At 36.3% G+C, this 15,311-nt stretch overlaps 1 protein-coding gene across 1 annotated transcript in view; it reads left to right on the forward strand.

The window, feature by feature from the left end:
- Positions 1–5,491: 5,491 nt before the first annotated feature.
- Positions 5,492–15,311, forward strand: part of LOC124631745 (17-beta-hydroxysteroid dehydrogenase 13-like) — a 38,681-nt gene continuing 28,861 nt past the window's right edge. Inside the window, exons 1-2 of the mRNA XM_047166364.1 lie at positions 5,492–5,627; positions 14,841–14,916. Coding sequence (XP_047022320.1) covers positions 14,849–14,916 — 68 coding nt within the window. The 5' untranslated portion in view covers positions 5,492–5,627; positions 14,841–14,848. The remainder of the gene's footprint in view (positions 5,628–14,840; positions 14,917–15,311) is intronic.

Consider the following 15,311-nt stretch of genomic DNA (forward strand, 5'->3'; position numbering starts at 1 on the left):
TGTGTAATATATATTTATAAAATATAATATACTGCTATAAAAACATACTAAATATAAATAGAAAAAACTAACTAACATAACAACATTCTGAACGAATGTGAATGGAAGTGACACTTGACGTGCTTCACAAAATTCTATAATTAGCTATGGTCAAAGCCGTTCACCAATGACCATACACACACAATGCAAACTATTTACGAATTACGTAATGGCGACGAGTGCATATCAACAATTATTATGCAAGGCATCATTGTGTTCAAATTGTGGAAATGAGTGTCTGAAATGGTGTTATGAAAGAAAAATAAAATAAAATAACGTATTAAGTGTGAACGAGTATGCAGGTCGATCGTAATCCTGCTACCAGGATGGCGTAGGTAAGTGACAATTATTGTATATTTTTCTTTTTTATGCCTAGGCACGCCACTTCCTTGAATTATAAATGAATATTTGTACATATAAAGTTATAAAATAGGACTGACACAAATACTAATCTAGAAATTGACATTCTTACCATTGAATTGAATATAAATTGTGATTACAAAATTAAAGAATTGAAATAAACTTTGAATTAAAATTGCAGACAAAAATAGAGGAAATGACAGAGAGATGAGGAAAAAAGTTTGACCAGAGCAGATGCTCCTCCATACCGAAGAGAATGATTCAAAAGCAGCCCACACCGCAGGAAGTGATCCCCAAACCAAAGCATGTGTGCCATGAAACCTGAGGTATGGAATAATATTATGGATTAAAACTAATTTGTTCTTGTAATAACAGATTTTTGAGCTTTGTTTTAAAAGAATGTTTTGTTTTCAGGCCTCGAAATGGGGGAGGGAGATCATTCCAGCAGCGCGTGGCTGCAAACTTGAAGCATCCTCTGAAAGCCGTAGTGCGATGCGTGGGAACGGTCAGCGGACACACTATGGAGCGAAGACCATGCTTTATCTGGCTTTGTTTCCAGGTCAGCTTTTTGAAAAGATATTCTGGTGTTTGAGCCCTAACAGTACCAAACAACAGATTGGCCAAATGAAGTTTTCTCCTGGCAGCCATCTTTAATAGTTTTAGTTCATTAATGTATGGGGTAACATGACTTCTACGTGGAATATTTATACAATAACGAACACAGGCATTTTGAATACGTTGGATAACGCGCTCGGTTCTAGAGAGAAGACATGGACCATACACTATATCACAATAGTTTAACTTCGATAGGACGAGGCTGTCAACAAGTTGTTTGCGCAAAGGAATGCTCAAATATTTCCGTATACCATATAATACCTTTAGCCTATAAAAACAACTTCCTAGGATTCTTGTTATGTGTGACTCGAAGCGTAGCTCCGGGTCCATAGTCAGGCCCAGATTGCATGCTTGCTCAACCCTCTCGATTCTCTCTCCCATGATCACTATCTCAGGGTTAGCTGACTGAATAGCTAGAACTTGGTTTCTGGAACCCAGAATCATAAATTTAGATTTGAGCGGGTTAAGGACCAGTGAGTTCATCTCCGACCATACAACCACCCTATGCAAATCCTCATTGATTTTCTGCACCGCCTCCGATGTTTCATCGACCTTGAACGACAAGTACAGCTGTATATCGTCAGCGTACATGTGATATTTGCAATGGGTGAAAGACTTTACAATATCCGCACTGTATAAGATGTAAAGCAAGGGCCCCAAAATCGATCCCTGGGGAACGCCCCTGGACACGCTTAGGGGGGAGGATGATACTCTGGACCCATCCTCTCTTTGCATCTCTACAAATTGAAATCGGCCCGAAAGATAGCTTTTAAACCACTCCACCGTATTCTTATCGAAACCATAGAAAGCTAACTTTGACAGAAGTAGAGCGGTGTTAATTGCATCAAAAGCGCGGGAAAAATCTAACAGAGCCAAAATTGTACCCTCCCCCCTGTCACGTGCCTCAAGAATATTCCCCACTACGTCGGCCAGAGCCGTTGCAGTACCTCTGCCCTGCCTAAAGCCCGATTGTAGGTCCGGAAGAATTTTATTAGCTTCAAGGTACTCAATGACCTGCGAGTGCACTACGCGTTCCAGTATCTTAGAAAGGCAGGGCAGTATACTGATTGGCCTTAGGTCCTTTGTGTTATTTGGGTTGTTAATTTTAGGGATCGGTCGCACAATAGCGCATCGCCAGAGTTCAGGGAATGTGTGTGTAATGATTGAACAATTTATGATATCTGTGATGGCTTGCAAGGTAGTTGGTAATGTGAGGTTTATCATGTCGAGACTGATGCCATCAACTCCCTGTGCGTTAGACCCTAGGCTTCTAATTATCTTGAGGATTGCTTCGGAAGTGGTTGCTGTCAAGGTGAAAGTAGCATCGCTGAACCTATGCGACTCAAAGAAATATGACTGCGAATCATTAAGACTACAATCACCGGGAACATCTAGAAACGCCGCATTGATTTCGTCCGGGTTATCAAAGTATTCCGGTAGAAGTCTATGTTTGTGGTCAGGCAACACATCTGCTTTTAAATTGCGCCATAACAATTTAGGGTCCCTGATATTATTATTAATGCTACTAGCGAAATAAGCGGTCTTCTCGTTAGCCAGTGCCGTGATGGCTAGATGCTTAAGGTCCAGGTAATTAGTCCTATGTTCAGGTAGCTTTGAATTACGAAATTTGTCCCTGGCCTCATCTCTCAGCTTCGATATTAATCTGATGTTATCAGTGATCCATGGAGTGGGACGGGATCTAAAAGTTCTACATATAGTGGGAGCATGGAGGTCGAACAATTGAATAACAAATGAGTTGAAAGTTTGCACCATTGAATCAACATCTTTCATGTCACTCACTGTAGACCAAGGTATACTTTTTAAATCGCTGTCGAAGTAATCCTGCAGAATGTCCTTGAGAGGGCGATAAACCACTGATCTAGGTCGGCATTTAGGTTTCTTGAAGACCGACTCGCAAGTGATAAATGCATGATGGCTAAGCTCACTTATATGATTCACCTCAACATTGCGGATTGGAGCATCAGTGCAGATTACGTCAATGAGCGAGCTACTATTGCCTATTAAGTGCGTGGGAGTTGTGACCACTTGAGTCAAGTTGAGATAACTGAGAAAATCTGCAAGTTGTCTGGATTTCGAGTTACTAACGTCCAACATATTGACATTGAAGTCTCCTAATAGTATTAGATTATCGAAAGGGGCCAGACTACCAATGCTTGATGTCAGTCCGTCGAGAAAAGTCTCCAGCTCCAACCATGGTGGGCGATATGCCGTGCCAATGAGAAGTTTGTTTTTATTTACGGTGAGAGTTAACCATAGCTGTTCGACATTAGGGTGTTCAGGGTGTGCTCTGACACGTGCAGGTATTCCATTTCTGATATAAAAGGCGACCCCTCCGCCGCGTCCCCCGCGTATAGACAATGGTCGCGGGATGTGCTTGAGTTTATAACCAGGTACACTAGGCGCCCGGTCATCTTCACCTTTGCGCAACCAGGTTTCGTTGACAGCCATTATGTCCACTGAATGATTGCCCATTGCGACCAAAAACTCGTCCTGGTTAGTCCCCAGGGAGCCTGCATTCAATAGACCAAACCTAATACGTTTATTTGTAATCATTTGTAATCAAATAGTAACAATGTTGTAGTATTGTAGTTGTAAATGTAAATAAAATTTGAAAAATGTTGTATATAATGTAAATATTATTTGTGTAAAGTTGTATGTAGTGAGTTGTAGTATTGTATTGTTGTTTTATAATGTAAATATTGTTTATATAAAGTGATGTTGTATGTAATGAGTGTGGACAAATACATTGAGTAAGGTATGGTAATTTATATGGGAAGCGTGGAAAAATGTAAATGTTTTGTATATAGTTCGTGTATGTAGTAATAATGTGTAGGATGTAAATTGATATATAAATAAGTGTCAATTGCGACTTAACATGCGCGCCAGCCAACGTGTAAAACCCCCGATATGTATAGTTTAGACGCATATTTTCCCTTCCACTGATATGAGACAAAAAGTTATAAACAAACAATAATACAAAATAAGAAGAGTGATCAACTTGTTTCATTATTGACAGAACCAACGATCCGTGCAATGTAATGTAGTCAAAACATGTGTTTTGCTTTATTTTACATAAATAAATAGTCATTGATTTTCTGTCAGGTCTCAGACACTCAAAAAGGCTGGTTTTTCCAAATTAGAATTTACATTGCTATAATTAAGTATACACAAACATATTACCTAAAGATTACGTAATTCGGACTACAATAAAGTTTATAAACGGCTGTAACATATTTTATACAAGAACTCCAATGTTCAGCTGTTTTTTTCTGATAAAAAATTTCTACATGTAGTGTGTCGGTTGTTCACTCAACAACACATGTTATCAAAAAGCCGGTAGTTGTGTGCATTCACAACACGTGTGAGATCGTTGACATTTGTGCTAGGGTTGACCCTTATTTTTTGTGAAAGAAGGTGAAATTAATTTTAAAACTTACAACCTTTTCACACTGGCGGGTTTTCCGTACAATCCGAGCGGAAAATCCGCCAATGTGGAAGGCTCATTTCTTAAAATTAAACAAACAGTCTTTGTTACCGCAATTTTAATACAATTAGCAAGGATTTTAGTGAACAATGTTTTGACTTAACCTTGCAAACGATGACGCGTTGTAGGAGTTTTTTTTTGTCTTTTAGACTACAACAGTATTTTTATAAACATTTTAGGCAGCCATTGAAGTGTATTCACGTTCTAGTTTTACCATGAAGTTTTGACAGGAAGTATTTATATCTATTGTTATGTAAAGAATCAAGAAAAAGGTTGCAGCCCTAAGAGTTGAGCAGCGTTCTCAATTAACGATAAGCCGGAGCGACCTAATTTAGAACGCATCGCAAACTAACGACTCAACTCATGCGATGCTTGTAATAAGGTTTTATTTAGAACAAGTTCACGTCTATGCTCACGTCTTTTAAGAACGTCGTGGGGGTAGCCTAAGATAGCTAAATGACTGAAATAGCCTAATTAATATTGTCCTTGTGAAAAATATTGTTGTTCAACTTACCCTTCACATTATTATTGTATAAGTAATGATTCTTTTTGTTAAGATTCTCATTATTGTGCATTATTGTGAAGAATTTCAATGTTTTTTGTTGCACATTTGAATAACTGTCTGCAGCTAACATTCAATAACACTTTTTTTGTCAAGAAGCTACAATGATTTTAATTTTATAGTCAGCTGAAATATACGTAAAAATAGTATAATTATTACGTATATTTTTGAGATAATTGCTAGTATTATCTAACAAGTCAAATATTAGTAAAATAAAAAAAAAAAACCATGGATAAATATTTTAGTAACCTTGAAACAAATTAAACATTTTAAAATTATTTCGTCTATTTATATCTGAAAACAAAAGAATCATTAAAATGTATTTCCTAGAATTAATTATTCTAAAATTAAATAATCTGCCGGCTAACCTGTCGTGTAGGCCACAAACTGGCTGAATGCAAGTTACCTTTGCGTACTCTAGTCTCTCGCGACATCCGACCAAGAGCGGACGCGGCCGCGCCATTGCGTATCATTTCCCGCCTAATTTTGACAGTTATCTGTGAACGTCAAACGTACTTTTTTAAAAGTTATATTTAGAAATTTATTGTAAGTAGATTTTATTGTTATTTCTTAATTTTAGAGTAAGAAGATAAGATGGCTTTTGTTTTTTGAATATCAGGCTATTAACAATGTGCTCTCAGAATTAACTATCACAGTAGGTTTAGACTATAAGTTATATACTTTGGTGCGTAGTTACCTACAAACAATAACATATTTGAAATCTTGAAAAAAATGTACTTTAGTATAATGTAAAACCAGTAGCTAAAATATTCAACATAATTTAAATGTAACATTGATAGCCTTTTTAAATGAATCATAAATAATGCTAAATAATGGACTTTCATTAGGTAAATGAGTACATACAAAGTAAGGTCGCATTTTTGTAAAACATAACCTTTCAAAAAGATATATTCCCAGGATTCAAAAAGAAATAGGTCGCCTTTATTATTATGAATTTATACATTTTATACAAGCATATTATTGTGAAAATAAACCATTTCAAGGGTTTTGAGAAACAAGAATTATTATAATGTGTTGTCAATATACCCTCTTATTAAACAATCGATGGTGGGTACTTACTTTTGAACACTATAAGAATAGAGAAGATTCGAATAAAGCTGGTGTTCAACTCAGTGGTAATCTTAAGTAACAGAAGTTTCAGCTTTTATCAACATATTCATCTCATCTGACGTCTGCAAAATATTTAACATTCGTTACCGTACTTATTGAAATAAACTTAATGCTTCATATCAGATCATAAAATCTATGATTTTGATATTGTATAACTTATTTATAAAGTGGTACATAACGGGTTCAGTCGTTTACAAACAATTGATAAGCGGCTATTGATAGCCTCACTGAAACATAAAACACTTTATCACAAGCACGTTTACACACTAGGAAATGTTTGTGTGTTTCTGTATTTCAGTTTGACGGCCGTAATCAATGATTGGTAGGTAATACTGGACTCAAAATAAGAATCAAAGATCCAATTTCGTACGGTCGTTTAGAAGGTACGAGCTATACATCCAAACTAATATTATAAATGCGAAAGTAACTCTTTCTGTCTGTCAGTCTGTCTTTCTGTCTGTCTGTCTGTCTGTCTGTCTGTCTGTCTTTCTGTCTGTCTGTCTGTCTTTTCTTCACGCCTAAACTACTGAACCGATTTGTGTGAAATTTGGTACAGACATAGTTTGAAACTTGAGAAAGGACATAGGATAGTTTTTATTACAAAAAAAAATAAAAATAAAATTATTCCGGACATATAGCGCCATCTATTGGTCAAATCAAAAATCTGCTGGTAGTCACTATTCCACGCGAACGAAGTTGCGGGCAAATGCTAGTTTGGATATAATTTGTACGTGACCTATTGGTACGTAAACATATAGCTACATTTATTTTGTTCAATTTTCCTTCCGTGTTCTATTTTTATTTATGGCAATCCGTGTCGATGCCACTGTGTTGATACAGCCGGCAAGTTTCTGAATTAAAGCAAAATATCATCATCCTCCTGCCGTTATCCCAATGTTTATTTGGGGTTAGCTAAGTTTTCATAATACAATATTCGGACCTTAACATACTGCAATTTGTTTTGACATAAGTTTTAAATTAAAACAAGACATGCTCTCTGACGCCCGTACGAACTTTAATATCTAAATGGTTGAATTAATTAATTAGGTACCTAAGTATTTATTTGTCTGCTTCTGCATATTTATGAAAGAAAATCATTAAAAAGTTGTCTACAAAAGGTAAAACATATTCCGAGCGATCCCGAGAGAGAACTAGTTTAAAGTAAACTTGTAATGCATGAATAATGTTATGCTAATGTATGCGCATGACGCATATGGATACAAATTCGAATTATGCAAAAATAGGAGTATTTGCTTTAATGATTCCGGCATTAAAATAATAATAGTAAAGATTTTTATTCATTCAATAATTTATCTGCATCTTAATTAGTGCAGAAGTAATTGGATACTGAAAATTTTAAACGCGAATTTTACTTGACTTACTTACTCTTTGACGTTAAAACTGCTAAACGAATTACGATTGTAGGTACTTTACAGTAATATACCTCTACTCTATATTACATAGCCGAATAACACATACTTCTGCTACGTTTTACCTGGGTGCAGAAAATATTTCTCTCAAGACGCGGATAGACCCGCGGGACATCTTAGTTTTACAACATTTACAGAGTAAGTTTATCTAGATTATGTCTAGAATTTAAATAACCACATCCAGTTCTACAAATACTGCAGACGCTTCTTTCAATATGGCCTTGACTTCCTTGCCATTGGGTCAATATAAACCTATCTCGTGAAGCAAGCTTCATCTTGAATTACAATCAGTCACACACTACATTAGGAATCTACTAGATAAATACTTGATTATGAATATTAAAATTATTTCTTGGGTGTCATTTGTGTTTTTCTCAGTTGCTTCTTGAAATATAATTTCAGACACGAGCCTAAGTTTCTCATGCATTGTCTAGTAGTAAGTAATTCTTGCTTAGAGTTGCAAATCCCCACTTTGCAAACTTTTCATCTTTAATAATTCTTCCGAAGAGAACCTCGTGTTATTTTCGGTGATTCATCTTAGAATGAGTGGGTAGTCAATTAAGAAACATTTATGTTTGACTTGTAAAAATGATGTTTTCAACCTATTTCCTAAATTGATATGTTTATGTATTTGTGTTTAACCGGATGAGGCCGAGTACCTACCAGTGATTTTAGTCCGTCTTGTACCGGCTAAATATCTGATCTGATGATTGAATTTGCGCATATCCATTTATTTACATATAGACTGATTTATGACCCCGAACCAATGTAACCTGGACTTGGTACCAAACGCACCAGACAGACTAATTGAATAGACACAATATAGTAATGAGTAAGTGTTAGCATTATCGCATATACGCTAAACATTATTGGATCAAGAATATATTTTTCAGTAAATATGTGCAAAGATGAATAAGCAAAAATATGCGTTTACAAATATTATTTTAACATTTGAGGGTAGATGGATCAATCTGTTAAATTAATTTTGCAATGCGTTTACCAAATACTAAGACTCAGTTGCGCCATTTAACTATAACGATAACCAAAATATAACCAGCCGTACACTTGCCGCCCATTGGTCAAATCGACTATATTTGACAACTAAAAAAGGTTCGGTTATCGCTTAACTTAGATGATTCAACTCATCGTAAGTATCATTTATAAACAGTTAATTACTGCTATTTTGTTATTATAAAATAGTTAGAATTACGTTATTTTTGCTTTTTCAAATTAATTTCAATATATGTATGTTCAAACAATATCTTTCGGATTTCAAAGTAAGACGCAACAGCGGTTTGGAATGTAACAGACATATTTTACAACCCACCTTACAGATTGTATAATTTTCATACTTAGATCATCTTTATATGGCTCAGATTACGTAGGTATTTGAAAACATGTTATATAAGGTCTGGGTGCGTGTTACCAGTCATACAACATTACTTTAACCTTCAAATAAAATAGACAGGCTTAGACCTACAGAAGAAGCAGGTTTAGGTGCAGGTATATATACCTTATTTCTAAAATTATTTATTTAAAGATTTCAATATTTGTTTACCGTACGAACCGGCTTTAAGCCAGCACTTTTTTAAGATCACCATTTGCTACAGAATTTCCAGGTTCAATAATTTAAATTATATGATTGACAGGAATATGTAATTAAATAGATGAAACGAGTTATCCATTAACAGCTGTTCGTAATATTATATCAATCGGTTGTGTTTTTTACTAGAGATATAGCTAGAATTTTGGCTTTAGCCCGACACAAGTGCTGTCAAATTCCTATCTCTGGTAAGCAAAACTAGCGATAGATAGAATATTGGGAATTGTAAGTGAACAAATCGTGATAAATGGATCAACTACCTACAAGATCAATCCGAAATCATACTGACCTTTTGCATTGATTTGCAATCAGATGTGTTAAGTTATGCAGTAAATATTATGATAGAATTTAAGCTCAGTGCAAATACATAGTAACTACTAGAACTACTAGACGAATCTATACCTATTAATTTTACGACGACGTGTGAATTAATATCCTTCTATAAAATTCTTGATTGATTGGACATTGTCCTGTCATTGTTTGGACTTTGGGCATTCATTATAGTTCGGCCATTCAGAGAATGCGTTCCTGACACGTCGCGATTGAACTGACGACGTAACTTTGCAATGGCGTTGCAGTTACGATAAAAATATTTTTGCTGGTTGTTTACCGTTTTAACAATTGAGGAGCATTAAAACAACATTATTATATCAATAATCAATGAATGTTATAATTTTGTGCCAAACTGAGTGTCAAATAACTTGGTAAACAATATTTTTCTAAATCTATACTGCGCTATTACAAGGTTATGTCAGCGGTTTATATTTTGTAGTGCTGTGCTAAAAATAACAGGCAAGTATCGTAATCTGTTCTTATACAGTTATAATATAAAATAATACGTTTTGATTTTCTTTTTAAGAATTGGAAAATAATGGACTATAAGACTTAATTATAACTTTTATGAAATATAAAAATAAAACTATGACCAAACCGCATTTTTATACTTAGATTAAAAATGGTAACCCCAAATGGCGTTATGGGCCGCCATTTTGTGACGCTAAAACAGTCGTCCGTTGTCGTTTCGTGCGCATAGACCACGTTTTTCAAGTGTTTTCGATCTGTTTTTATTTGATTACCCGGCTTTTGTTAGACCGAGATATCAGGATTGATTCTGTTATTGATAATAATATAATTATACATGTAGGCGAAGATGATGATGAAGACACCACCTCCTCAAGCAAATCGGAGTCTGATTAATATTCTGTTCGCACATTCAATTCAATGTACTTGTAACAAAGAATAAATAAAACAATTTTATTATATGAATATTACCTTTTTTTGGTTTCCACTTAAATAACTAAAATATAAAACAAATGATTCCGCCAATTTAAAACGAAAATAATCTTAAAATAATGCGGCGGTTCATTTTGAAGGAACGGTAACGAACTCAGTGTTATGTTGTGCCCATCACTAGTCGTGACTAACTGATAGGTGTCAGGAACGCATTCTCTGAACGGCCGAAGTATAGTTATTAATTTTTTTGGCTATTTTCTACGAAATTGGTAAACAATGTAACAATAAGTCAATATTTTTCCTCAATCTCCTCCAATTAAATATACTATGAATGAACTTCTATGTACGAGCATTAAGTCATCTACTAATTATAATCATCATCAGTGCATCCTTTAAAATTTTATTGTTTCCACGAGTTATGAACCCCAGAATCCAAAAACTACAAAAATATGGAACCTTCTAAGATCGTTTCATTCAGTCCAGTTATTTTTTGATAAATTCAAAAATTCACAAATAATAGGTATACACATTTCCTATGAAATTTACAAATTCGTGGTTCTTGTTGTTTTCCTTGTTTATTTTCTGGTGACTTATACGTAGTATCAATTCTTTCTAGAACTCAGAAGACCGGTAGCATTGCCACATTAAAAAGATCTAAATTGTCACAATTTATGACACATAAAATATGCTTGAAGCAATTAAGACGGCAATACTGTCCACACATCGGTACGACCGTCACAAATTGCTACATTAAAATTTTCCATACCGTTCTATGGACGAAGGAAATATACTAGGTGGACCCGCTTGTTATGTCATTTCGCGTACCAACAGTCTTACGAAGAAACTTGTTAAAGAAAGGGCTTGTGGCGTAAGAACTATGAAATGTTAACATTTCTCGCCTTTTGTTAAATGCCTATTAAATAAGTTGCAAACAGTGTGCACTTTCTTGTTAATGTATAGTAATTTTTAGCACCTTATAACTAACTAGCTGTTGCCCGCAACTTCGTCTGCGTGGGCAATATAGAATAGTCAAAATACTACTTATCCCGTAGGTGCATTCTTTCACGTGACAGTATAATTATGATTAGCACTTAGCAGTCGCATAGATTCATTGATCAAGGTTGTGTTGTGGATGTGACCATTTATCTAAACAAAAGAAGTAAAGTTTGTGACGTTGTGAATATCTCTGGATCTAGTCAGCCAATTTGGAAAATTATTACGTATGGTGCGTAAGTAATTTTCACAGGAAACAGCTATAATCTATGTCTATATGCTTTGAGTCTGACAAAGCTGTCATTTGTATATTTTCTGCAGCTGCTGCGACTAATCAGAAGCCAGAAAGTCTGTCAGTCTTACCATGGATATCGTCTTGTGTAGTTGACTGGATTGAAGATAGGTAGATAGGTAGTCGCTCTAAGCAAAATATTGGTACTCAAACAGATTCGGTGACTGGAAGCCAACACCAACATAGTTGGGGAATAGCTGGATGGATGATAAAATGAGTCATCATCATCAGCAGGCGCATAGGGTAGGATAGTTTCACTACTGGGGAGAAACACTTGTATGACGGGGATTTTCTGTGCACTTACTATGGTAAGGCTGACCCCACATTAGGCGTGCGTGATCCTCGGGCGTGTGAGTAGCGCGTGCGTCGCGAGCGCGCTGCGTAAACGTCGCGTTTTGCTGTCCTGCGGCATGTGTGAAGAGTGCAAGCGACGCGCTCGCGGCGAGCACGCGGCGCTCGAGTTGCGTTCTTACCCCTTCGCCCGCTATCCCCGCCGCGCCGCCCGCTAAACGCCTTAGCAGTTAAACGTCAAGGAGAGCGGCGCGTGCGCGCCGCGAGCGCGCTGCAAGTGCCGCAGGGCAGCAAAACGCGACGCACGCTCACGCAACGCGCTCGCGACGCACGCGCGGCGCCCGCGCTACTCACACGTGTGGTGGCCTAAGCCGGGACTCCACCGAAATGTTTGCATTAGTTCACGAATAGGTAAAATGTACGTATCTGTGCGAGTCCACTTCATGTGTTCGTACTTGAAACCTGCAGTTTTGCCAAGATTTTCAAAATGTACGCTCGCAATTTGCCATTTCTTGGTGGAGCCAGCAAATCAAAAGAAACATAAGTGTTGTATACTGTGCGTCACTACCGCACACCGGGAAAATTTCGCTCTTGCGGAGGACGTTTATATACCATATTTTGTGTCACACGTAAACAGGACGACAGTAAGTATCCACCGAAACACTTTCAAAGATCTGATGAACAAACAAATCAGACCTGACTTGGTCACCTGGGGCCAATCAGAGCTCTATGAAGCGATCATACGCTTTGGATCCTACTGTTATTGTGGTTTCTGAAAATTTAATCACCTCATTCAACGATGAATGTAATTCTGATGGTACTATTAAGAACACTTGCTTAGCGCAGAAACTGACGTTAGCAGGTCAAGTCTTTTGACTTCTCGAATAGGATACCATTGGTTTTTGTGCAATGCACACCTGCAATGCATTCCGGATTAGGATAGGATATAGGTGGATAGGATTTGCAACAGAGAACAATTCTGTCTTTGTGATTAAATGACATCAAACGTAGTTTTATATAAAAGGTGTTTTTTAGGGTTTTTAGACTTGGCTCGGGTCTTACTGAGACTGTTCGTAATCGTGAACAGTGTATTTGCGATCAGAAGTTGAAAGTAAACATGTCTCTGGTATGCGGCGCGTAATTTGTACGTTTTCAGACGCATAAAGCATTTTACGTGTGTATGGTATTAAATCGAGAAAGCTCCCATTTCTTATCTGCTCTTTGTATCTGGGCTTCTACCTCACGCTTAGCAGCGCTTGCGAGAGATAGATCCTCATTTCTTCTAGGATTAAGTTTACATATTTTGCATCAGAAAAAATAATTAAGGTCTACTTAATACAACCCCAGCGGGGCCCAGCAGGGCCAAGGCCTGCCGGGGCTGCGGGTTATTCGAAAGAGATACCGCGGCCCTGGTACACAAAAGGCCTATGACGGAACACGACGGTTTTTAGTCAGTAAGACTCTGACACTCCCTCACCGCTGCTAACCCACAGCCGGAGGGGTCATTTGATGATTTTTGACGTCGGAAAAAAAAGGTCTACTTAATACTAATCACTCAAAGTAATTTGTTTTAAGGCCACCACATTAGTGGAAGATAAGCTAAACTATGTTTATGAAAAAATCCTGATATGAACTCCATCTGTAACTTTAAATGATAATTAATTGTTCCACTAAAGTCATCATTTTTGACATTATGTTCAAAAAATAATTTAGATGGCACCGTTTTAAATTTGGCCGAGAACTATTAATTTTCCTTTCATCAAGGTAATAATATAGTTGGATTTTGATGTGGCACGGCAAACTGACAAACACTATTGAAATGTCTATCGAAAAATTACACTTCGTGTTAAAATATGGTGAATTACGGAAAATACACAACTCCATCTGTTGAAATAATAATCCTCTATAAAGAATGTATTGTCATTTACCACCTCGCTCCTTTGACAAATTGATGGTGTATTTTATTTACCACAGATGGAGCTACTTTAACCTTGGCTAAACAAAATTTTCATATTTTTTTTTCTTCCGAAGTCACTCATAAAGATGTGATTTTCTGTGTAAAGATTAATAATAGGCCGATCAACTAATATAAGTACAACATTCAAATGTACAGTTTTGACAAATAGATTGCGTGTCGTAATATTTTACATCTTGAATTCACAAAATTAATCATATCTTTTGATAGAGTGAATCGATTTCGATGAAACAAAAACTAAGTAATACCCCAAGTTACGTAGAATTTTTGTATATAAGCATTGTCTGCATTTAATTCGTAGATTTTACGTGAATCCCGAACAAACAAACAGACAAACAGACAAACAGACAAACAGACAAACAGACAAACAGACAAAAATGACAAAAATGATGGAAATGGGTTCTGTTAGTTATCCTTTAACATGCTGGCTATTTTTTTTGTCAATTTCTTCAATGTACAAAAATTACTTTTCTACAGATTTATTATATGTATAGATGTGAATAGTTGTTTCACCTCTTATGAAGAAAAGCTAACTTCAATCAATTAACTTATTGATTACTAGCTGTTTTCCCGCAGTTTTCACCAGTGACCCGTGAGAATTACTGCCCGTACAGGGAAAAACATAGCGTTCCAACAGTGAAAAATTTTTTCAATTCGGTTCTGAAGTTTCGGAACATTTTGGGTGCAAACAAAAAAGCAAAAAATGCTCCCTTTTTATTATATCAGTTTATAAAACTATTTTCCATCAATGTTCTTTTGATTTTATCTTACATTGAATGATATGTGTATAGTATTTTTTATTTAATTTCAGAAGCAAACATGGCGACAACAACGGCAGAGGCGAATAAAAATGGAACGACACAAACATTGATGGATAAAGCACCATGGTATGTCTTAATCTAATAATAATAATAATAATTCCCCCCCCAAGGGGCCACCTTGACGTGGTGGGGGGGCTTGTGGGAAGGCATGAACAGTAAAATTGTCACTACGATCATGACAACCCTGTGCCATCAGGTAATCAGGAGGTACTAAGCTAAATTAAATTGTCTTTACACCTTGACACTACCCTTTCCAACTAACGGTCCCAACTTCCTAACCTATCCCTTCCCTTATCTTTACCTACACCCTCCAACTCCCTAGAAAACGGAAGCTTAAAACCTTTACCCTTCAGGTATCAGCAGGACTTAGATACCTAAAATTCTATTCCCATATAATTTGTTTCTTTCTTCCTGTCTCTTTAACTATCTTCTTAGGTATTAAACCTATTAAGTTAACTTCC

Source organism: Helicoverpa zea, chromosome 1 (assembly GCF_022581195.2).
Source record: "Helicoverpa zea isolate HzStark_Cry1AcR chromosome 1, ilHelZeax1.1, whole genome shotgun sequence".
NCBI lineage: Eukaryota > Metazoa > Arthropoda > Insecta > Lepidoptera > Noctuidae > Helicoverpa > Helicoverpa zea.